General features: G+C 38.0%; 1 protein-coding gene across 1 annotated transcript; it reads right to left on the reverse strand.

Moving 5' to 3' along the window:
- Positions 1-26,619, reverse strand: LOC145479769 (dymeclin-like). Its single transcript, XM_081458215.1, has 17 exons — positions 26,410-26,619; positions 24,558-24,610; positions 24,343-24,436; positions 23,241-23,416; positions 22,717-22,780; positions 21,850-21,975; positions 21,310-21,413; positions 20,363-20,536; positions 19,855-19,942; positions 19,644-19,746; positions 19,236-19,361; positions 17,958-18,071; positions 17,411-17,505; positions 16,509-16,614; positions 10,938-11,120; positions 9,234-9,350; positions 1-8,568 (listed from the first exon to the last, which is right to left on the reverse strand). The coding sequence occupies exons 1-17, from the start codon at positions 26,547-26,549 to the stop codon at positions 8,410-8,412; spliced, it is 2,022 nt and encodes a 673-aa protein (XP_081314341.1). The 5' UTR covers positions 26,550-26,619; the 3' UTR covers positions 1-8,409.
- Positions 26,620-26,647: the final 28 nt, after the last annotated feature.

The raw sequence follows: 26,647 nt of genomic DNA on the forward strand, positions 1-26,647 counted from the left end.
GTCCTGAAATTACTCAGATGTCATTTCACACTAATCTGTCATACGCGACTGGCCAGACTGAGTCGACTTATCCGTTCCGATTGAAAGAATAGCTTGCTTCTGTACTAATGCTTCGTTTCTGAGGCAATATAAATCCCATAAAAGCCGGTGAAGGGTTAATTGAAGCGTTCAGACAGCTCTCTTATCTCACTGATTAATGTTTAGAAGTAGTGTCTTTTGACACAGCTAAGCTATATATTCAGAGTTATCGGCCTGAAACCACTTTGTGTACATTACGGACGACAAATCAAGCCATGTTGACTGAGCAGCGTCCTTTTAAGGTAAAAGACTCCATTCAGGCACGCGCGTACGGGCACAGTATTCTGACGTGTTGTCGCATCTCAGGGCGCGTATGCATGCAAGAAAAATATTTTCGGCAATGACGGAGTTGCGCTCCAAAAAAGCTTCCGAGACTTCAAGTTTGATATTGTGCTTTACTCCCGATTGGTTAAGGTTCACGTGTTTTCTGTTCTTGTCTACAAACTACACACATGAAAATTATACGAACCGTTGTGACTAAAGGTTTAATTGAGCACGGAATGGAAAATGCAGAAAGATCTTTGCCCTTGACAGAGAAACAAAAGCCGAGAAAATGTAACGGTGACGAGAAAGGTTAACGATATGTTAATTTAGAGTTGTACGTTGTCATGCTTATTGGTATGTATGTTACGCCATTACCTGCCCGAAAATACGAATATACACTGATGTTTGCACGCACTCTCTACTGACACTTCAAACAATTTTCCTGTTTTTTGTGAACCGTCGTTAGGAAATGTCGGGATTGCATGCAAATGAGAAGTTCAAGGTGGCTTTCATAGACATGGGCGGCGTTGTGGGGGAATAATTTTCAGACATCACAAAATTAGATCCATGACGAGATATTGAAAGAGAAAGAGACTTCAGCAGCTGTTGTTTTCAGCTGAAGTAAGCGGCTGCACTCGTGGGGTTTTTCCTTCGCAGCAAGAAATTTTATTTTGAAAGCGTTTTTTTGCAGCAATCCCTTTGGTGCTTTTTAATCTCTTTTGGACGCAAAATGAACGCGTAGCGCGTTCGGCAAAGACGCACCAATTATATCTTAACCGGACTGAGAGACACTTTTTATCTCCACATTAAATTTAAAGTTGCCTGTATGTTTCTTTATATGCGTTTTAAATCTTTCGGATGAAACTTGTAACAATTATATTGATTATTCACTTTTTTTTCTAATCCTTCGTTTACCGAATGATTCATTTAGCCAGAGAGCAACATGGTGAGAAAAGTGAAATATTATTGTCATTTCATAAAAGCGATAATTAAATGGCGCGGTCGGTGGTCACAAAATAGGTAAAGCATACATTCTGCTGCACGTACATTCCCCCGATCTTGGCCCCTCAAATTTCCTAAATAAATACCAGTATATATGCAGCTTGGTAAAAGTGCTAGTATTCCTGACGTCAAAAGCATTAAAATCGTGCAGTAAAAAGAAGCGAGTCGTAGACGGTTCGTGAGCAGTTGTTGGTATCAAACTACAGCAACATAATTTAAATTTGTTCCAGACATTACATAATGGGCAATTTTAGGAACAAATACACCGTGCTGATTATGAAAATTGCTCTAAGCTTACGGTTCCAGACATCAAGTTCACTTCAAGGCTTTTCATATTTTGTATTAAATAATCCACTGAAATCGTTTTTCAAGCTAAAGCAATGAGTGTTTTCAATAAGTTAAAAGTCTAGGGCTTTAGCTGCCATCCTGTCTAACGTTAATACTTTACAGACAATGGATGTTTTCAGTTGTGGTCACCACGTCATGGACAAATCCGTTGACAAAGGCCACGCGCGTGAAAACGAAATGTTATTTAGTTAAAGACGAAACAGTTCTCTTCCGAAATATTCCCTGGAACTGATTAAGCCGCGTCTGATATTGCCATACAAGATTCACATGGATATATGAAAACTTAATGCATCTTCTTTCTATAACACATCGAAGTATTTTAAAGCAGCTTGTTTCAGTTGGCTGTTTTGCTCTGCCGTAAAAGCTTCAATTTTATGTATTTCATGACTTTCAAAAGCTTTTCACTGCATGCTGTATTATTTTCATGTGCCGTTTTTTTTTTTTGTTTCACCTCCGCAAGTAGAATATTTTATTTGACCCTGTAATTCTCATGAGGATGGCTAAAAAGGATGAAAATGTCGAAGCAGCTTTCTGTGAGAAAACCGAAACAAATTCAGACTAAAGGAAATATGCATAGTAATTTGTCATTCCTTTCATCTACCACCCAGACAATAACGAAGTTATTCATATTTAAATTACGGACAGCTGAGTCTGGTGCTTTGAACAAAGAAAAAAAATTGCCACATGCACGCCTCGCCACAAAATCAGAGAGCAAAGCATATCTAAAAATGCGCTGTTAGAACTACTGGACAGCTAAAGAGGTTTAAAGTTAGAGAGAAAAAGAAGTTCAGTGGTGCGAAAATGGAACGACAGTGGCAAACAGCGATGTAACCCACTCCTTCGAGGCGTTTGTACGCATGTGTCTTTATTTTGGGCGCATGGTACATGGTCGCGACAATAATAGATGATATTTATTCCTACGCAATGTAACTACTGTCTAGGTATGTCAATAAACGATCTATTAAGTAGAGTAAAAGGTTTTTTCATGAGGCTCAATAGTGTGACTGCCCACTCAGTTTCCTGTTAGGTATTGTTTCGGAGTTTTTTTCCGCGTCATTTTCATGGTGCTTTTAGTGATCCTTAGTTTCGCACTGATTACCATAACACTCCAGCAAAATCCTCCAACAGAATACTCCATTTGAGACTGTTTTTAAAATGGTATCATGACAACGCACTTTTTAGTTTGATTCCTCAGTGCGGCAGTGCTGGTCAAAGACGCCAAGCCACACCAGCAGATCAGAACGGCTGACTGAAGCGAGGCCGGCGGAATCGCACGCAGTCGGGAACGAATCGGCAATGCGCAAATGTCCAATCCCTAATAATAAAATAAACTGACTATCAGCAGTGAACATGTTCCGACATGTACAGAATGTGCTAAATCCATGTCAAAAATATTATCCGTATGCGATGTGTCTTGCAATAAGAGGTCATAAGAGCGTTTGTTCGTTGTGAACAATGCTGAATGGATGTTTATATTCTTATTGAATGAATTCGAGCTGTGCTCAAAAGGGTTACCTTAGGTCCGTTTTCCCTTCACAATGCTGTGTCAGCAGGACTTCCCGATTGCAATGGATTGCAATGCAGACGATCGGAGTCGCCTTTCGAGAATTTCCAAAAGTCACCCGAACTTTCGGACATCGGAGACCGCTTTTAAAGGAGCTCGAGTTATTTTGGCCGCATACAAGGCTGCTTTTAAATTGAAGGAAACCTGAAAATAGTATTTTACTCACATAGAAAAACACTAAAGAAATAATACTAAACCATAAACGAACAAGGATGGTTAAGAATAGAGAAGATTGACACGGATTCCAAATGACGACCTTGAAAAATTTAGGCTTAACTTTTCAAGATGCACAAATCGTGATGTAGCTTTTTTAATACAATATCTGTCTTGGCGACGTGAGAGTGAGTTCATCATTACAGCTGAAGTTCGTACACCTTTTTCGTGTTCTCACGACCAACGTGTGACTGTTGAACCCCATCAATGCCAGAAGAAACCCCAACACATTTTATTGATATTCGTCTGTTTCCTATTGTACAGATTGTCGTCCGCCCCTTTCCGGTAAAATGCGACAAGCAACATCAGCAGATTTTCGTCTTCCGCTGTTTCACAAATAGCTTTTCCGGAATTTCGAGCAATTTCTGCCAGAAGCTGAAAATCGTTTTGTGAGTTCACTTAACCGCGATCCTCAAACAGTTTCTGCTAACAATTTATTTGAGCTTTATAGAGAAAATAGAGGAACCCGTTTCACAATCGCTACAAATGCGAACTTGCTTTTTCGCAACTCTTTTCTACTTTTTGTCAGTCGCTTAAGAAAATCAAGTTGTGTTGTAAGATTGTATTGCCGGGCTGGTCAAGAATAAGGTGTCGACGAGTGTTTCAGCAAAAACATTCGATGTTGCAACGAGTTTCAGTGAATTTTCATTCATTCAATGCGAAATATCTTTAAAGTATGAGAGAGTCCATTGATTGTTTTTTAAGGGCAGCCCTGGTTCAAAAACACCAGACAAAAAGTCCACGGAGTGAAACAAGCATTCTATTGCAAGGGCTACTGGTACCACCGCGTGTCGTTCCCACGGTTAGCGAAACGGTGCATTTTTTATTTTACAATGGAACAAAATGAGATCTCAATTTATAATAAGTCAAAACTAGCTCCCATGGTAACAGTTCTGCCAGTTTTTGAAAGAGTCTGTCGAATACATGTAGCCCGTCAGTGCTACCTAACTTCATCAGAGGCGGACTGAAATCTCTTCAAAGAACTTTACATTGAATGTAGCAAATATCAATCTTTTGAATGTGAGTAGCATGATGTAACTAATGAGAAACTTTAAACGAGTGCTGAGTTTGAAGTTATCGGCCTCAGGTCAAACCACTTAACCACTTCGATGTTGCCATGGTAACCAATTCTGATGTCATACGCAACTTCTGCTGATCACTGACAAATGCTTTTGGTTACGGGAACATTGAGCGTGCAGTGATGCAAAGCTTGAGAAGAAATCTGACTGAATAGGTCCTTGAATTTCACACGACCTCACTAACAATGTTTCTTTTTGTCTCAGACTGTCGTCTGTGGATTAATATTATGCTCGTCAGCGTAATACGATCATGCGTAGAGGAAGTCATATTTCTCATTATGGAGCCACTCGAATACTCTTAAAAAATCAGTAATCCTGAAGGTTTTTTTAAACAAATGCAAATCGTACCGAGTCTAAAACGCGCCAGTTATTTGACCGCAACTATTTGACCGCAACTATTAGACGTACTCGACATGTACTCCTCAGAGACATTACGACATGAAAATATCTCATTTGAATCAACTAGAATACGCGAAATTCCAGAATGTGTTTTGCGATGAAACAATAGATGTGAACAGTCTCCATCAGTTTTAATTCGGTGGAAAAACTAACATGCAGCAGTTTTCAAGTTTTTTTCTTAGGTTTCGCTTCAGCCCAATCTGATGACCACGACCCCTGCGTGAACACAATTCCTTTCATTTGCAGACAAACCCACTTGGGAAAGCGTCTATGAAATGCAACACCGCAATACAGTAATTCAATGAAAAGGTATCTGACCAAATGTCTCAGTAGTTCTGAAAGCGTTTTACCAAGTCAGGCGAAACAGTTTACTGCAACAAGATTACGACCTTGGGCTATCCGTGGGAGAACTTTCGTGTTGCATGCCACAGAGAACAATTAAAAAAGAAAAATCAATATAAAATTACCACGAGTCATGACCTTCTAATTTCTCTTTAAAGACAAGGGGAATATAGGAACCATTAGAAAAAAAGTGATTAAAAAAAGTCATCGGAATTTTCGCTGGATGCACAACAACACAGGGGAAACAAAAATCCTCCTGTAAAGTAAACTAGGTTTGGCAAAATGCCACTTTATTCACGCTATTTCGTTCAGTAAGACTTGTACAACACTGAAAGCACCTGATAGTGAATTAGTGCTACATTAAAAACTGAAAACCGACGAAAACTTACTTTACCTCGAAACGGATTACACAGTAAATTAAAGCAAGGTTCAGTTGTAGTTGTTTTAGCGTAATAAACAGTTCAAATGCTCATTGCTCTATATATATCAAGGATTTGATGCGATTAGTCTATATTTATCGCCGGTCTCAGCAGCGTACCTAGCCTTCGGAAGTCTGTGAAAATAGCGGTGTTTGTTCAAAGAGGTATTAAAAAAACCTTGGAATGCCATACTGCTCATACCTCAAGACAACCCACATAGCAGGTTGCCCAGGTTGATTAGAGTTTTACTTAATATAACCTCAGTGATAAAAGGAATTGCTATACCAAGTCCGCATAGAGAATAAGGTTTCGATACATAGCCTGAGGCATCGCCCTGCTATACCCCCCCCTCCCCCCACTGCCACCCCTCCCCAAACTATTACTCAATGTCGGCAACTTTCATCTTGAGCAACCGACAATACATGTTTGAAAACTCGCAAGTTGGTTCCGAAATATACCTTCTACCTAGAAATAGAGTAGCAATCTGCCATAGAGTTGACCGCGGTTGACCGCAGTCGCCGGTGAAATCGCACGAATACCATATGGGCTTTTAATATCAAAACCCTTCCGCAGATAATATTTAAAATTATCTGACTTAAACAAATTTTAAAATATCTCTTCATGCGAAGATGCATACGTGCAACCTTGAGATATGAAGAGTAGCTTTAAACGGAAAGGGTTGGCTAAATACTTTTAGCATTATCATCTAAATATAAATAACTTTATAGTTACCGTTAACCTACTTACCAAATTTTATGCGTGTTGTAATAGTTGTACCATGAAATGCAGTTTATTCTTACTTCCAAGAAAACAATAATTGTTCAATTTCTGAATGATGTTTACCAGTAGCACACATCTTCGTATTTTCTTACATTCTGCCCTCTTGGGCGAAATGAAGGGTGTTACACGCACCCTGTGGATATAAAGAAAACTAGCACAGAGTTGTCACACCATCAATTGAAGCCATTAAAACGTGGCAAAGGTTGCTCCCCTTAGCAGTAGGTATTCTTAAATGAATTGTAAGGAGTAGTTAATAAGTTAAATAATTTGAATATTTCCGATCTACATATCAAATTACGCATATTTAATTCAAATTGTTGATATAAATTAGAACCCAGCGCACCTCTGTCGGATACATGTACCTCTGTAAATGATAACTTACATTCCATATTCAGCCAAAACTTGAGCTGCAAATTATCTTTTAGTATCTTTTAGGATTATGTTTGTACTAATAAATGTTACTAAATCCATGTGCTTACAAGCAAAATAGTATGAATATATACACCAACCAGATAGACCTTTCTAAAAGAATTCATGAGCCTATTCTTACATTAATAGAAAAGTTACATTTGCCGAAGCACGAAGTTATTTTAAAAAGTTCCTCAGTTATGCACGAGACTGCCTTTGTATAAAAGCTGTCTGAATCCTCAGGCGAGCACGTTTGTCCAACTATGTAAACAGCGGCTGCTACTCAAGTCTATGAAAAGAGGCTTGTCTGTTATATAGCCTGTATGAATTGCCACTAATCTTGTCAACTCTGCAGATTTATCGTTAATCTTAGCGTAAATCGACTTCCTCGTCTCCTTTCTTGTTTAATTAATTTCTGACTCGCTAAAACTCTGTTGGTTACAGAACAGACATGATTTCCCCGCATTAAAGTGACCCATAACCCAGACAGTTCATGTTTCTTATCGGAGCGGTTCTGTAATGCCCTCCAAGGATTCTTTGTATAGTGTTGCGGCTTTGTGTCTACGAAGCTTTATAACAGGTTAAAAAAATTGTGAGACAGGCTCTATACAGGTGCGAATGCTTCTTTTTAAACAGTCGTGATTTACCTCACGTACCTGATTTTTTCAGGCTTGCAACCTGGTTACGCATCTTTGCGTCAAGTTATGACTGGCATGTTCTATTCCCTTCGGTTACTGCTTATTGATTAGTTGTGTGAATAATTTCTCTTTTCGTACTCATTAGAAAATTACTCCAAAACCAAACTGATCACAAAACTAAAACTTACATGATTATCAAGTTTAAGTTGACAAAGCCAGTAAATTAAACCGCCCGTGCGAATTTGGAATAGCTGACGTTTCGAGTATCAAGCCTAACCATGACTTGAAAGAGTGATAAACCACCCATAATCACAGCCAGATGTGTACCGTGATTACAATTGCGCTTCCATGTAACTGATTGCCAGGACATTTTCTTAGTAAGTAAGTTAGTTGTATTGTAGCATGTCGCACTTGATCCGTACACGGGTCGTAAACAAATCAAGAGATCTTGGCAGACGTAAACACTCAACTCCTTTCTAAATTAATTAGTGTTAAATCTAAATCAATTAGTGTGAAAGCGCTCCATAATCTCATTATAAAGTCAAGTTCATATTCCTTGCTGGTTTGTATCAACAGAGTACTTTAAAACTAACATTAGTTCTAAAACGTCTAGGTTCTCTATTGAGAACAACCAGGTTTCAAAATCAAATCTCTCCCTCCTTTATAATAAAAATACATGTTTCCGCTTCAACTTGAATTCATGGCGTCCACGAAATACACCCTTTGGTACACACCCAGAGCTACACCTTAGCGAGAACTCTAATAACCGGCGTGCATTGAGAATGACCCTCACGAAACCCAATTTATTGACGCCAGGCTCTAACAATACAAGACCTACTGGTGCGTTCCAGCCGCACCGTGGTTAGGTTGATTTACTAAGACCCAGTCTCCTCGGACTCGGGATGGAAGAGCTGGATGTGATCTGGGTTCCAGTAAAGCGTTGATGATTTGTAAACTAGTGACCAAACATACGGAATAAAAAACTCCTCCGGCTGTTCCTCCTCCACGTATTTGAATTTTAATTCAGGAAATTTCTGTAGAGAAAAAAAAAGCAACGTCCCAATAAAAAAACAGAGTAAACCTGGTTTTAAGGGAAATGCACTCCTTGCAAAATGTGGGGGCCCTGTGGCATAGCCTACATTTTGCATGGAGTACGCACGAAGGAGAAAGTGAATTGACCGTCGAAGGCGCGAACCGTAGGCGGGGTTTGAAGAGATTACCCCCCCCCCCCCTCCACCACCACCACCCCTACAGGGAATTTTTATTTTTAGGGGCTTGAAAATGCCATTTCCCACGTTTTCTAGGGAACAGTTTCAAAAAGTAAAACATAGAACTGAAACGTTGAGCATTCCACAACTTATGTTTATGTGTTAATCTTTAGGATAACTGATAGAGACTGTCAAACCAGCCCATTAAATTATTAAAGACGCTTTTCGCCAATAAATGCATGAAATAGCGTATTTGTTTTTCTGGATTTCCGGTGGTAGACACGTGCGCCAGCATGAACAAATAAGGTAAAATGCTCAAAAGACCAGTTCCTCTGTAAACAGGACGTGACCGATAAAAGCCAATGAATTGTCTGGAAAAGCCTACCTCTGATACTATTATTATTAGAGAAGCGCGCTTATCGGAATAGGTGCTTCATGTCACATAGAAACACTTTGCAGTGTTTTCTTTTGAGAGAACAAAGACTAGTTACCTTGAGTCTGTCTCTCGGCCACTGAAGAGTTCCTTGCTTAATAACATCTAAAACCACTCCGACCGAGAGAGTCTGGTCCGGGTGCTGCTCCAGACGAGCACTGAAAAATGCCAACACCTGAAATATGAACAGAATCAGTCCGTTTTGCTCTCACCATACTACCACAAGCAAACGACACGTGTTGAAGTCATAAAATAAGCCCAGCGTATTCCCTTTAACTTTTGCACACTCAGATCATTTATATCATTGACAAACAGCAGCGAAAGTCCCACGTTCATTTTCTCACCATGTCTTCAGGTTGTATTTACAGCGAGGATGAACAACAAACTCCACATGACGCGCAAACATCCACAGATATTTGTCCGCTGACGTTCTCTCTTCTAAGAACGAAACAGTTAGTGTCCAAAGACAAATATCTGAACATATTTTCTCGCCAAGAGGGGCTATTGCCTTTATCATCCTTCAAATAATTTTACATAAGGTCGCTCTTTTGCGAAGACCTCTTTTCTCAACAGTTTAAAGTCAAAATAATTCTGCAGGCGTTTAAAAATATCGTTAGCTTGGTAAAAATATTTAGCACTACGCAACTGAATAATTTAGTCAGAACTAAGACTTAACGCAAGACGAAAATTTCGAAAACTGGGGAATAACACACGGGGGAAAATTCATGATATACGATGGCTCCATCACGCCACGTGTTTAGACCATTTGCGCCCGAGAGGAAATAGTAGTTTGCAAAGTGGATGGACATTGAGATCGGGAGGTCTAAATGGTTACACAAACCAGTAGCTAGTCTACTACTGAAACAAAGAGCATTTATTCATGGTATTGTCAAGTACTTTCCCGTATGATCTACAAGAACAACAAGTCTGTGAAATGCCAAGCCGATACGCGCTCCATGGGCCTTCTGTCGATCCATAAAAAACTTCAGCGGAGCCAATCCGTTTGCGGTTCTCTTAGTATATAGCCACCCACAAGCTTAGACTAATCTTTATTTGCTGTGTTGTAAATCCCGGCCCGCGCCAAGAATGAGTTAATACTGGGCGCAATGTTTTTACAGGGGCGGAGAAAGTTAGAGCCCAAACATTTCCCCCAAAAACGCAATTTCCGGACCTTAGAGTTAATTCCGTGAATTTTTTGTGGAAACACAGCCTCCTTTGTTAACTACGTCAGTTTTGCTGACAAACATGGATCGTCAGTACTTCAGGAGTGAACAATTGGAATTTTTTGTTACCTTTTTACACGAGGCGGGTCGTAGAAATCGGGTCAGTTCCAGTCCAGTGAGAGCATACCACGGGGAAGCTAGGAATATTTTCACTTGCCCTGGAGGGGATGCTAGTCCATCAAAGGTTGCCTCAACGATTCGTCGGTACCCATTTGTACTCCAGGGCAGGGTTGTCCAAAGCCCGATTAAGCTAACCCAGGATTAGCGAGAATTTCAACTTAAGCTTTTTAACTCTTCGGTGAGGTTTTCTGTTTGTATTGTTTGTTCTTCAGTTTTGAGCTTGAGTTGTCTCTAAATACACAATTGAAAAACATTTTTATTCAAGAAAAATTAATACTTTTAATCCTGGGTCAGAGTTTACCGGCTTTCGAACAACCCGGCACAGAGCGGAGAGGCACTGAGAGAGTAACATTCGTTCCGGAGTCCAGCACACTGACATTTAGTATGGGCAATGTAAAGCCGTAGTGGCAGCCACTCACCGTGTCTATATTTTGTATAATATCGTGAAAAAGTGGATGAGTCCTAAACTGAGCGAACAGCTCTCTCCTATGTAGTAAGGTGTAAACCAGGTTGGGATTATGATGAAGAGTGTTCGTTACACAGGAATTGATAATCTCCAACACCATTCGAATCACTTCTTCTAGAATCGCAAGATCGGACAGCTGAAAGAAAAACACCGAATCAAGTTTTTTAACAAGTTACTTGTCCATCATCTCTAGCATAAAAGCGATGAAAAAAAAAACATTGTGCAAAACAAGATTAAGTTTATTCCCTACAGGGCACCTCCTATGAGTAAACATTTGGTCCCAGCCACGTACAAACCCCAAGTTTGTGTCCTTCCATAAGCGGACATCTCTCTTAAGTGGACCTGAATTTTTCTTCTGGCTCTAACCGGGGTGTCAGTCAGTTGTGGGAAGTTCCACTGTATACACTAGCATGAATACCCAATTCATTTTAAACAATTTAAAAGACAATCATTATTTCTGTTTATTTTTATCTCCGCTACAACCGAAATCTTAAAGAAGACTTAACACATTTAATCACGATAGAAATTAATCTTAATTGGCTTTTAAGAATGGGAGACAGGGCGTTAACACTTTTTCCGCCGACAGAATTCAGCGCCCGAATAGCTACACGTCTTAAATGCTGTTGGGCGAAAAAAAAAAGTTTAAATCTCCTTACCAACTGACCTCCTACAGCGTTCTCATTCCAAGAAAGAAGAAAAATCTGGAATGGATTTTTCCAGTTCCAGGTGCTACAACCACTATGGCATTTACATAAATGGGGATTCCAATTAACAAAACAGCAATTACAATTAAAAGAATATTTTTTCCCCGAGAATCTCGTTATTGGACATTCAATGGTTCTGGTGTATCCTAATAAAGCAATAAGATCAACCCCTTAGATGAAAGGACGTCTGAAAATTTCTGGGCACACTTTGAAACTTAGTCAAAGGAGAATGCTAACCCCAATGAGGGCTATTTGAAATAAGTTACTTTGAGTATGTGGATAAATATGTGGAATCCCAAAATATTTTAACAAGGATTTAAACTAATTCCAGCGTAGATAGCGAATGCTTTGTTGTCATTCACAACGCCCGCCTGGCCCCGTCCACACTACGCTGGATAAATTTGAAAACGCAGCTTTATTTCTACGGTTAGGCCTACCGTCCACACTAATCCGTCACCAAAACGGAGCGTTATTTCTACGGTTAGGCCTACCATCCACACTAATCCGTCACGAAAACGGAGCTTTATTTCTACGGTTAGGCCTACCGTCCACACTAATCCGTCACGAAAACGGAGCTTTATTTCTACGGTTAGGCCTACCGTCCACACTAATCCGTCACCAAAACGCAGCTTTATTTCTACGGTTAGGCCTACCGTCCACACTAATCTGTCACCAAAACGCAGCTTTATTTCTACGGTTAGGCCTACTGTCCACACTAATCCGTCACGAAAACGGAGCTTTATTTCTACGGTTAGGCCTACCGTCCACACTAATCCGTCACGAAAACGGAGCTTTAATTCTACGGTTAGGCCTACCGTCCACACTAATCCGTCACCAAAACGCAGCTTTATTTCTACGGTTAGGCCTACCGTCCACACTAATCCGTCACCAAAACGCAGCTTTATTTCTACGGTTAGGTCTACCGTCCACACTAATCCGTCACCAAAACGCAGCTTTATTTCTACGGTTAGGCCTAACGTCCACACTAATCCATCACCAAAACGCAGCTTTATTTCTACGGTTAGGTCTACCGTCCACACTAATCCGTCACGAAAACGCAGCTTTATTTCTACGGTTAGGCCTACGGTCCACACTAATCCGTCACCAAAACGCAGCTTTATTTCTACGGTTAGGTCTACCGTCCACACTAATCCGTCACCAAAACGCAGCTTTATTTCTACGGTTAGGCCTACCGTCCACACTAATCCGTCACCAAAGCGCAGCTTTATTTCTACGGTTAGGCCTACCGTCCACACTAATCCGTCACGAAAACGCAGCTTTATTTCTACCGTTAGCCCTACCGTCCACACTAATCCGTCACCAAAACGCAGCTTTATTTCTACGGTTAGGTCTACCGTCCACACCAATCCGTCACGAAAACGCAGCTTTATTTCTACGGTTAGGCCTACGGTCCACACTAATCCGTCACCAAAACGCAGCTTTATTTCTACGGTTAGGTCTACCGTCCACACTAATCCGTCACCAAAACGCAGCTTTATTTCTACGGTTAGGCCTACCGTCCACACTAATCCGTCACCAAAACGGAGCTTTATTTCTACGGTTAGGCCTACCGGCCACACTAATCCGTCACGAAAACGCAGCTTTATTTCTCCGGTAAGGCCTTCCGTCTACACTAATCCTGAGAAATTGTTCACTGAAAACAGACCTTTTCGAAGACGTTCTTCAAACCGAAGGAATCTGAGAACGCCAGCGTTGCATTTTAGTGTGGACGGAAAACATTTTTAAAAGCGGAGCTTTTCGGAAATGATGACGTTACGATAATCATTTGATTTCCCTGTCGGAATTTTCCTCAAACACAAATCCAAACTGAGCGCTGATTGATCTTTTTCAAAGTTTTCCAGCGTAGAGTTGAAGGGGCCTTACACTGAAAACCACATCAATTTATTCATTGCAACTTTCTACTCCACTGCGAAGCTTTGGACGTTCGAATTTTGCGTTCAGAGGTCTTTTCGAGTGTCACCTGTGTATCCGTTAAGAGGGTTTTGTTTATGTAAGACATAAAATCAAATGAAAGAAAATGCCAAGTCTCAGTAACCTCGAGTGGGCGGCAATTTTCTATGGCAGAAAACATCTATGTAACAATAATAAAAGGAAAATAAAAAAGGGCGATAAACATTGGGGAGCATTAACACGGATAACGAAAAAACAAACTTTAAAAATTAGAAATTGTTTCATCTGGATGCGTTCTGCGTGAAGAGCTGTTGTGAAGTGAATGTCTTTACAAATTGCCGGTACTTAATTTCGAGATTTACTTGTTTCAGAATTACATTGCAGTTCAAGGCTTTCATCAGTTGACTTGGAGCGTCACGCGTATCAAGAAATGGTCTATTGTAGTGGGTCCGTTTTGGTGATTTAACATAAACAATAGCCCTTTTGTTAAACCTGAACAATAATAATAATAATAATAATAATAATAATAATAATAATAATAATAATAATAATAATAATAATAATAGATTTGTATAGCGCCATATCCAGGGCTCATGGCGCTTTACAGTAAAAAATGTTATTAAAAATAAAATTTACATTAAAAATTTACATCAGTGATAAAAAATTACTAACAAATAAAATAGCTAAGCTGTAAAAATGAAAGTAAAACTAGGAATCATTAAAACCTTTAAATAAAAACTGACTAACTTAACTAAGTGACTTTTGTTCTTAGAAGCGCCGAGTTCTTTTCCGAAGCTTAGCGAGAAAACTTGTGATCATCGGAAAAATTGTCGGCATGACAAATTAACTACCTTAGAGGAGTGAGGAGTGTAATTTTTGTTATCACAAGATCAATTTCCACCGGGGGAGCCCAAAGGGACACTTGACCGGCTGTATGAGTATCGGCCAGACTCTCATCCCTGAATAAAGTAAGAGCTTTAGGCCTATTCCAAACGTCGTACCACTGCCGTGCCGAACTAAATTCAAGAACTTAATTTGACTTAAGCACGACAGTTGCACAACGTATATTTTTGTAATCGGCTATTAAAGCATGGTCCGCCTAGATTAGCCTTTGCTAGTTGCGGGCATGCCCTTTTTTTTGTAAAATATAAATTGAAAATAATAAAGTGTGTGTGTGACGTTTGAAACCATTCAGTTCGGCAAGCCTTGCCGTCTCGCGACTTGGCTTCAAACGACGTGCTCTTGCAGGGCCGAACTGAATTCGTAGCCTGTTACCAGCTGCCGTTGCTTTCTATCATTTAAAATGGTCTTAAGCAAGGCAAACTTCGTCCCATCTTCGACGACTGAATTAAATTCGACGTTTGAAACCACTGCCGTTCTTAAGTTGTCATACCACTACTGGGCCAAATTCATTTGAGTTCGTCACTGCAGTAGCGCGACGTTTGGAATACGGCATTAGCTTACAAGTTTGATTGGCAATGTTCGCTTTTATATCGCTTTAACTTGGCAAAAGATAAAATGATTTATTTACTTGTACTAGCATGACAAAGTATTATTAAACTTAAACTTAAACTTAAACGGCCGGGACAAGAACGGAAGTTGAGGAGGAGTGATTGATGAAATATATTTCTATGTGTTAATAAATTTGGCCTTCATAAATTTTTTGACTTATTTTATCGTTGTGATAATATCAGGCAAGAGAAAAAGCGATCACTGTGCACGACGCTTCGTTTCTTTGTTTGTCGCGTCCAAAGCAGGCGGCGTAAGTCAAAAGAAAAGAAACAAGTGCGATTTCTAAAAGTCGATTAACGGTTTTGTTTTTACCTAATTAAAAAGTGAAAAAAACAGCGGCCTCCGAAAGAGCAAAAGTTTACGCAACTCAGTTATCATTAGTGCAAGCAAAATATTACCAAGTGATCGTAGAGTTTCTTGGGATTTTGTTTTTCGTTGCCTGTGGAAAGCGGACATGGTCGTTCACAACAAGTTCAACATTAAGCTTACTTCGCACACTTCTGTAAACACGCATCCAGCTTTTTTGTGCCTCCTATTTTTCAAGCTCCTATGCCTTTCTGTTTGCCTCACTACTGAAAAAGCGTGAACAGTGCTAAGAGTTGTTTTTCGCTCGGTAGTTTTCACTGCGTGAAATGAGTAATTTCGTGGAATTTACGTGGCCGTGAAATTCCTCCACACGCGACGAGTCCGAGATCAGAACGTGATGTGTCAAGAAACGTGACGTGTCGGAGAGTGCCATGTTCCTGATACGTACGTTGCGGCGTGTCAGGAAAAACCATGGCCTGGGTACGTCATGTGCGGCGTATCAAGGGAAGCCAGGACTCTGATACTTAACGGCACGCGGTTTTAGTTTAATCAGCCAAATTAAGTGACGGAGCTTATTTCTCGTTACGCGGAAAGTAACATTTTCGGACGTGCGTTTCGTTTGTTCGTTTCAGAATGTTCAAATACATACAAACAACAAAAACAACAGCAACAATAACAGAATGCTAAATAGCATTTTCATCACGTCCGACTACAATTTTATATTCTAGTATTTAAATTCTACTTATCGCAGGGCTCTTTTAGAATACTACCCTGGCTACTGAATGTAAAACCCTTGTTTAAATAAAGTGCAATGGTGACCCCTACCAGCCACCCCAGCGTAACAATTTACACAAAACAAATTGTACCCGTAATACCTCCCCTCGGGGGAATTTGTAGTTACTTCGCTTTTTACGATCGTTCAAATTTCTCGCTCGAGAAATTTTGAAAGTCCCTTGAGCATTTTCAAGCTGCCGCCGACATTGTTCAAAATGGCCATATTAGGTTGATTTTGGGCTGTAAAACAAAGCCTTTTGTTAGCCAAATGGACCCGCTTTTCTTGATACGCGTTCGTTGACTGATGTGATACTTACATGGTCGCTGTTTTGCGCTCCTTCGCCATTCTCTTGTGAATTACTTTCAGCTTGTTTTATAAGTTCCGTCACTTTGGCATGCTTCTTTGAAAGTAGTGCATACAAACTAAAAAGAAAAAAGAAAAACAATTAGCTAGGAAACGAAAAAGACGAAAAAGTGTAAGCTCTTGTGTAAAATGGTCTGACAAGCTCTGTCTGTAAGGATATCAACTGCACTCTATTGGTTTAGTAAAGAGAGGGCAAGGATTTGTAATGTAATTAGAAAAACTGTAACTTCTATGTTGAAGCAAAATCCTCATTACTTCCTCTTACAAACGTGATCAGCGCAGTTTTCATGGTTGGTAACTTACTTCTAGGCCTGTAGCATAAACCAACTGAGCCTAATTCTCTCTGCTTGTGATCGTAGTCTATCCTCATTTGCCAGTTTGCCGGAATAATTTATCAGTGCATTGCTAAGCCTCCTATGTACCACGAGAAGACAAACAGTGTTCCAGGTAAGTGAGGGTCTCGGGTCAAAAACCCGACAAGGTCAGCTACATGACCCGACATATTGATAGACAATTTCTAATGATTTGGTGGGAGCAGCAGGAATTGACCTGTTGTAATTCCTTATTGACACCCTGCACTAAAAAATTATCTGGAACCCTGAGACAAACACAAGGGAACAAGACCAAAGCAAGCGAAGACTCTACGACCACATTACAACATAACAAGACATAACTCCTTTCCCTTTTTATTATCGTTCTGACGCCAAAATCAACAAGACAGACTCCAGACTCAAAAAGACCACAACAAGCTTGACTTGAAATCGAATTCTCTCAAGCTGAATTATAGGGAACGTATGACAAGGACTAAGGAGAGTTTCGAAGCTGATCTCATAATTAAAAGCAAAGGTACGTTACCTAACTATTCTCTGTGTTACATAAGGATGAAGTGCGTGGAATTGTGAAGACATGTTAGCCAGGGTCGCCAGGCAGTTTGTATGCAGGTATTTGTCCTGAAAAAGAAATCAAAGATGGCATTCGAGCGCGTTATAGACAAGTGGCTACTTGTTTTGGTCAAAATTCGAGGATTTACATTTGAGCACCAAACATCGTCGGCCAGAATGTTGCTAGGCAACGAAATAACGAGAGGAGAACGTAACCAAACCAAGGGTAAACTTCTAAGCCTTCCTTTCAACAACGTGAAATGACGGAATGAAGTCTGCATTTTATGGAGAACGTGAACTACGACGGTCAACAATCAATATTATTATTATTTGGAACTGAATTCTGTCTCAACATATCGAGCTTACGATAGTTCTAACGCCGACAGTTACACTGAATAGATATAGAGATATGTGAAAGTATAAATTCTTCTTCTTCTTCTTCTTCTTCTTCTTTTTTTTTTTTTTTTTTTTTTTTTTTTTGCCGTGGTTGCGTTAACTCCCTTACGTCTCTCTGTACTCACCCTCATCTTTGTCATATTATACTGTATTGTTCTGAGCACAACTAACACCAGTAGACCCCCCAGGGTAATATTTGTAATGACTCGTTCCGTATACCACGGGATAGATGGTATTACCTGAAGAGTAAATAAAACAATTCGTTAAAAGACCTGGAGCAGAGATATTTAACAAAGTCAGTCCCCAAATTCAGTTGATTCTTTAAGTTACATTTCAAATAGACCCTCTTTCTCAGATGTATTTTTATATTACCCACATATCATACAATTTGGCTAAGGATTGTCTCTGTGCCATTCAAGTTCATTTCCTTTATCAAGAAAAATTAGTAATAATAATTGTACCGAGTGGAGTACAATTCAGGGAGTAATCGCGCAAGTAATTTCGAAATCGGACGAGCGCAAAGCGCGAAGCCGATTTGAAATTAGGAGCACGACTACTCCTGAATTGTACGACATGAGGTCCAATTACTAATTAATCGTATGACTATCTATAACAAATTTCGGAATTAAGAATGTCTTTTGAGGACTTATTTTGAGCGAAAACGTCTGTAACGCTTTTCATAAGTTTTGAAAACAGTGCGAAAAAAGCCATTAGAGCACGCGTAATTGACGTGCGAATCACGTGGGTATCCCATTACAGGTGTCCAATTACGAAAAGTTCAAATTGGATACCTGTAACTGGACACCCACGTGATCACGCGCCGATTTACGTGGTGAACAGGCGCGCGGAGAACCAATCACGTTCGAGAATTTTGTTATAGATACGATTAAACATGGACATGTACTTTCATATTTCCGCTAAGTTTCTTGTAGGTCATTTTAAGTGAATCATATTTCATAGCTACATAGACCCTTTTCATAAACGGTTGCCAATTTGAAACTCTTTTGTAAGTATTTAAATTAGCCTCACTAAACTCGTTTGGGAGTAAAAATTCTTTTGAACTATCCACTCAAAAACGAGGTTAGTCAGGCTAATTTTAATACTTACAAAAGAATTTATAATTGGCAGCCATTTATGAAAAGGGTCTATGTAGAAAGATCATGAGGAATGTGGTTATCATGTTAAGTTTGAGAGGAGTTTACAGTTCAAAATCTGCTTCAAATGATGCAATCAAACGTTATACATTCAAACGTTTGTATGGCCATTTTCGAGAGGCCTCTGCCTCAAGACGAGGCTTGCCAAGTGCTAAACTAAGAAAATAAGAACGTCAGATTGATTTGTATGGGCATATAAACTCATTTTCTTAAAGTAAGAAGAACAAAGCTAACGAGACAGAATCTCACCAGTTCATGCACAGACTTGTTGAAGTTTTCATCCTGACTCAATATTAACAGGATAATAAGTGACATGTAAATGTGGTGAGCATTGTGATCATCTGCACCGTAGAGAAGTTTAAGGATTGGCATCACCTGGCAACAAACAAACAACATATAACATTTGTGATGCTAATTATCTAATTACAAATAATGCTGAGGAGTTACTACAACAAACATTTCTGTGCTGTAGCAAGTTTACATTCCAAGGAATTTGACCAAACAAGCGTTCAGCATTTTGACCACAAATTAAAAGGAAATACTGCTTTAAGAAGGGTTTAATTTACATGTAGATGTATTGCATTACACTTTAGAGTGTACAGAAGTTAGGTTTTAAACTGTGTTAGTTTAAAAAACATCAGCACTTGTAACACTTACCAAGTTATCTATATCTGTCCTTGAAAGGATAAAGGATGCCACATTGGGATTGCGATGCAGTAATAAATACAACAGAAGTGTTGTCTGATCTTTGTGCAAGTCTCTGTAAACAAAATGCATTAAACAGTTGTTAATTTAGAACTACATTCTTTTAACCTTCCAGTAGAAACTTCAAGCAGTCAAGAGGAGGGAAGATCAACACGTTACCAACCTGCAGACAGCAGTGAACAACATTCCTACGGGAAGTGTAAAAGACGGCTCCCCTTCTTGTTCTGAATTATCACCTTCTGTTGTATTTTCTGATGAAAAATACCTATATATTAATTTTTTTACCCAATACTGTATAATAATGACTTTATTTATGTATCAGGGGTCATAGCCAAGGGCAGATTCTTTTATTCATTGATTCTGTAGTATCATAACAGATCCCAAATCCTTGTAGAGTTAATTGCTTAACTTTAAGATACTGACTGCGGGTTTTAACAAAGTTAAGTTTCCAAGCAATTATTATTATAACTGAAAAATAGAGCTAAGAAAATTAGTAAAGGTAATCATATGAATGCAAATGCAATGAAGGATTTACACTACGAGTGATATTTGAAACTTCTCTCAAATTATTGCAATACTTTGGAAAAGTATTATTAAAAAAGTATTATTACAATAAAAGTTAAACCTTATTTAAAAATAAAGTTTAATTGTCCAATTAAAAAAAACCATACCTTTGAGTTTCCTGTTAGTGAAGGAAAACAATGCATGTCTGTAAGGGTTGAGTTTTCTCTTGTCCTGTGTACAATGGTTTACAAGTACAAGCAACAGTAGTAAGCTCTGATTTGCCAGCAAAGATGAATCATTGTCATCTGCATTTTGAGAACCAAACCAAGACCAAACACCAGCTGAAGTAAAAATATGGAAAGAAAATGTAGCATAAAACTTTGCAATTTTATTTCTTCAACAACATTCACCAGATGTTAGTGTTCTATTACTTTCCAAATGAATTCATGATTGTACTTAAAATTGCAAGAAACCAGGAAAACTACAGAAACAATAAGTTTGATAAATTCTAAGATTTGCGGAAGATGCTTGACTAATAATAATAATAATAATAATAATAATAATAATAATAATAATAATAATAATAATAAAAACAATCTTTAAAGAGGAAGCGCCCGTCACGTAAATACGTGGTTTTCAGGAAGGTCCTCTATAAAAATAAAAAGTATTAAAATCTAAAATAAGAAATACAAATATCACGGATCTAAAATATAAAATATACAGTAATTAAAACTACTAAAACTACCACAACTACCTACTGTCCTAAAAAACAAATAATTATCTATTAACAATACGTCGTACATCTAAAAATATTTTTTAAAAAATGTTTATTCATTAAGAACCTTAGAAGGTTTTTCTTAAAAATTGTGCATGGCATTGGCTTTCTTAAAAATACTGGGAGAGACATCCAGTAATAGGGGGAAAAAAAAGGAATAACAACATGTGACACATATGTCGAAAAAATATTAGTCAGACAGATAATTTTGACAGCCTATGCTTTGCTGAAGACATTTTTATAGAACAATGTTGCAAAGATCTTTACTTTCCACAGTTTTGGTTGCACTGCAAACTGTGCCTTTGAAGTACTTAGTCTTACTATTAATTTGGAACTTACAGAACCAGCCTCCATTACTAACTCTTGTGAGCTCTGGTGGAGTTTTCTCTCTTTTGATCAAGTTCTTTAAAAGAACTCTCACAAGATCATTTGCACTTGAATTGCTGAAATTAAATAACATGATATAATCACGATTACAGATTTCTATAGGGACACAGGTTCTTGAGGGCACCTATCATGTCTTGTTAACAATTGCTCTAGACAGCAAAGAGGAACTCATTTTATACTGAACTCATGATACACTTTTCACCATACAATAATACTACAGCATTCTTAACGAGTAAAATAAAGGATAAAATAAGGGATAAAAAAAAAAAAAAAGGAAACTTGAACAATTGGCCAGAGAGCACGAAATTCAATTTTTGGCCCTTTAATCCACTGAGACTCAGGTCCTCAAAGTGTTTTGCATGGGTGTATCACATGCCTTTCCAGAATTTGAAATTTAACCAGACACAGTGAACAAATAAAATTCCATTCAGGTATGGAATATTAAAGTGATTGATATTAATGAAAACTGATTACTGTTGCTTTGATTCTTACCATTTTCCTTTCATAATAACTTGATAGAAGATACTACTGTGAGATGCGCCTGGGTCAAACATTTGAACTGACAACATAACTAACAGAGTGTTGATAGCTTCAACATGGATAGGATATGTGACTTCACTGGTGAAACAAAAAATAGACAATTTAAGATCAGACTTATTTATTCTAATTATAGCTGTACAGTACACATCTGATAAAAAGAATAAATCTAAAATATGGTATAATTAAAAAATTTATAACTGATTAATACAATGATGAATTATGTACAATATTTCTGTGATGACTGAGTTCAATAACTGTTTTCATTATTTGTGTTTGTGCCTAGACTGAGTATAAATTTCAAAGTTCTTTCCACAACTGTGAAAATGAGCTGCCTTTTTACACAGAAGTGGACACAACTATGCATAAGTAAAATCATCCCTGTAGAAAATCACTGTCAGACAGTAATGCATTTATAAGTTTAAGATACTGAAGTGCATTTTTTGTCGGCGTTATTTTGAGATGACATGGTGGGCTGTCAGCCAATAAAAAGGAAGAACAAAATGCATAGAAAGAAAATTACATGTATATAATTGCATATAAGAAATAATAAAAATAATTTCTATTTACAAGGCTAAGAAAGTTAAAAATTGAAAAACACTGAACATTTTCATCTTCAGGGTAAGACTAAGCCAGACTTACCCTGAAGATGACCTAGAGTCTAAAACGTTTGTTGTTTTTACTTTTTTAACTTTTTAAGCCTCGTAAATAGAAATTATTTTTAAAATCAAAGCAAATAAGATATAACAATTCTCTAAATTTCGCAAAATTCTCTATATTAAGTAACTAACAAAATAATAATTAACTAGTCATTAAAAATACCTGACAGGCACATTGGCAAGGACATCTACAAGACCACAAATAAGATCCTCAATAACACCACAATCTGGAGAAATATTAAAAACAGAAAATCATAACTTATTAAAACTAGCAAAACCACTTTTTAAAATTTCCACTTCTCCAAAACATTGTCACTGGAGTCTGGACATCCAGAGCCAGTAGTCCCAAGCTCTTTAACTCCTCAAGACACCTTATGTCAAATAACCAACTGGTCAGCTTTCCATTGGTTAGAATTCTGAACTTTCTGATATATGTTTTGTAAAATAATTATACAAACAATTATTGTTTATAACAGTGTCCTCACTCACAGCAACAATGCTGAATGCATTCTATACTTAGGTAAATAGTAATTAATAAGCTATTTTTTAAATAAAAGCTATTTTTTAATCACCTTTTACAGCTGTAGGTTAATTTCTCTACCTACATGTAAGAATACTTATCTCTTAATATGATACTTTTCCCTTTGATCTGACATAAAATAGTTTGCAATGTGACACCTCAGTCACCTGTACAATGGAGTACTTGTCCAGTGAAGCCAGCCACTTCTTCATCGCTCTGCGATTTCACTACAGAGCCACCCATGTGTCTTATAACTTCTTCATTGGGTAACAACTCAATAAAATACTTTGAAAAACTACGAACAAGAAGGATGGCATTGTATGTTTCCCAGGTGAAGTCATCCCTGAAATAAACAGAATGAAATACAAAACATCAGTCAAGCCTGGACAACTGATAGTGTTTATGTGTTTACTGAATTCTCTGTAACAGTTACATTACGTGTGGTCAGTGCATGGGACTCTGTGTCAAGATAAGGGCCCAGGCAGGGTGCAAAGAAAACAAGTTTAAGGCTTGCCTTTTGGCACGTTCTAACTTTAATTTGAGATACTTGCCAGAAAATCACTCTCACAAGCCCCCCAAAATTTCATCTCTTGCAGTACCTAGTAGGTGACTGGAACTAACGTCACTTGCTCATCAGGTTCAAGTGCTTGCTCAGTCACAGGGAGTTGTGATCTTGGACAACACACTTAAAAGGGAAAATGGCATTACTTCTTGTCACTTCATGCTTTTTAAATCAGGATACAATACTTTAACTTGGAGAAGTTGTCAGGGCCACTAGGCTTGTAAAGACTAATAATAAATTTTTTAACCCTCGGATGTATACTGCAGCTTTCATTTTAAGCAATTTCCCAGTTTCAGTGATTTTGCAAGAATTTAGCAAGAAGAATATACTTTCAAAAACTAACCACACAGTAAAAGAAAGAAATTTCATCAGTACAACCTAGTACAAGGCTTGATCATTGCATTTAACACTGGTGGCAATTTTCTTAATGTCCAAAAGTTTCTTAGTTAAAGAAAAAATCAGCTTTCATCAAACAGTTCAGTTTATAATTGACAATGGCAAATTTGTTTCAATGTATAATAGTTCCGCAAAACAAAATAATTTTATGTGCATGATGTGTAGTGTAACCAAGCCGGCAGAACCATGAAACTTTTCCACTGACTATACACTGTAGTTATTAATATGTAAAATTTGAATGTAAATTTATATTTGTCAATGTAAGTCACTTGAGCTGACAGTAACCATTTTACTTAGTTGCCGGTACTCACTCATCACACTTTGTGTTGTCTTTCAAATCAGGAATCCTTTTTAGAAACACCTTAATGAGTGTGACAAAATTGTTTGTCTTCAAATTATTTCCAACTGAAAAAAAAGTAAAAGAATGCACAACTAATTACTTTAAGCAATGTAAAGGTTTAAAATTTAAAATTCTGAACAGCAAATTTAAAATAAGTCTAAGTTGTACATGTGTACATGAATATACCTAGCCTTTGACAGATTGGTTCCGTTGCCTCTTCCAACAACCTTGCATCAGCACTGGATAAAAGGATAAAAAGTGCTTAGTCCATGTATTAAATATAAAATTTATTCTTTTTGAGCAACTGTGTCATTAGCCTACTGTGTTCCAGATTCAACAAAACTGCATGTAAGATCTAACGTATGAAAAAAAAAATGTATTTTAGTGCGAGGAGACAAAAAGCTAGCTACAATGTTATAACTGCAGCACATGTAATGAGAGTCTTTCTTTGGCTACTGCCAAGTTCCAATTTCCATTCTACTTCCCCCTCCCCCCCCCCCCCCCAACTTTCAAATAAAAGATGGCAAGACCCTTTAAAATTTTCAGTTAAATTGATCATTTTCTGAACCAATCAAAATTGATCTTGCAAATGAACCCTGCAAGGAGCAAAGACTCAAGGTACAACATTGTCCAACAATTAAAACACCTCTACCACATACACAGACAAGTGTAACAGGCAAGCAGAAATTGCAGTTGCCAGAGTGAGTCAGAGTATTAGTAAGTGTTACTTGTATAAAGCATAATATATTCCAATATAATTAGAGAATATTGGTACTGTAGAATGCAACACTGGCAAACAAGACGAGTTCTTTTACCCTTCTCGTAACTGGGGGAAAGATAAAGACACCGTATTTTAATTATCTTAGTTTATAGAAAATACCCTGGAAGAAAGCATCCACTGAAAGCCATACTCCTTTTTTAACAATAATTTAGAATAATAATTCACTCTGGATCTTAAGTAATAGTTGACAAGGGTAGAGCCAGATACAACTATTGCACATAGAAATCACAAGCTCATAATCTGTTGGTTTTAGCATAAATCTACTTCATGTAGTAGCTCAAATTTGTAGCTAAATCCCCTTCACAGACACTTTGAAAAGGCAAAGAAGTAGCTGCCATTTCATTAACAACCATACACTAGAGGATACATGTTCACTATCTACAACAGAATAGATGGTGAGTAGCGTAGCCAATAAGAGTACAGCATTCGTGAGAGAACACTGGTAGGTTTTTTACTAAAACTTGATCGAAACAAAACTACATGTAGCATGAGCTGCTGATGCAATGATGGCATAGACTCCTTTAATATAATGGCTGCAAAGTATTAAACTGGCATGAGTAACCTCATTTGATAATTCAAAAGAATGTTTGCTCTCTGACGAGGTAAGTGATGCTAATTTAAATGCATACAAAAATATTTATGATAGGGTCTGTGAGCAAAGAGAATCTGCCTTTTGATAATATAAATAAATGAGTGATTTTCCATTCTCTGTTTCCCAGTGTTTGCTAAAAGAAATAGAAAATATTTTCTCTCTTTCTATTTAACAATTTGTATTTCTGTACTTGAAAGAAACAGGGAAAATGTTTCCTGTATCTTCATTAAATACTGGTGTAAAAATAGACATTTCGCCTTGAGCATATTATAATGAAACTAGACAAAATTATTATTAAGTGGTTTGAGAAATTTAGATTGCTAGATACTTAAACTACTAATGTTCCCCTTAACAGGGATTTGACAGACAAAAACATCTGCATGTAAACAGCTCACCGATATACTACTATGTTGTGACCTGCATTAAAAACTAAGCCTTCATGTAAGCTTAATTGACTAAGCTTCTGTTTACATCTATTCAGTTCATGGAAATGGATATCTTTAAGCATGCAGTCGGCCATGCAGGTAGCTTGTGGGAATGCTTTCCGTCGATACAAGATCTATGAAATGAAACTGCTCAAATTTGATGTTTTATTAAGTGGCCATAGAATCAGTTCGAACTAAAAGCAAGTGATTAACGCGCAAATATGGTTTATTTGCGTTTACCTGTTGTACGGAGCTTGAAATGAAAATGCCAAAATATCTTCCCAGAATTCTTCTTCTTCTCCTATCGCTGTGTCTCCAGTAAACTTCTGGAGCACGGGATTATGCTGCAGGTCGCTAATGGATGAGGGTTTAGCCCCCATTTCCAAACAAACTTCAGTTAGTATAGCGCAGAGTATAAATCCTCATTTTCTAGTTTTGAGCTTCTTTTCGCGAGTGCCACGAATTCTTTAAAAGTAAT

The sequence above is a fragment of the Orbicella franksi genome, chromosome 2 (assembly GCF_964199315.1).
Source record: "Orbicella franksi chromosome 2, jaOrbFran1.1, whole genome shotgun sequence".
NCBI classification, from domain to species: Eukaryota; Metazoa; Cnidaria; class Anthozoa; order Scleractinia; family Merulinidae; genus Orbicella; species Orbicella franksi.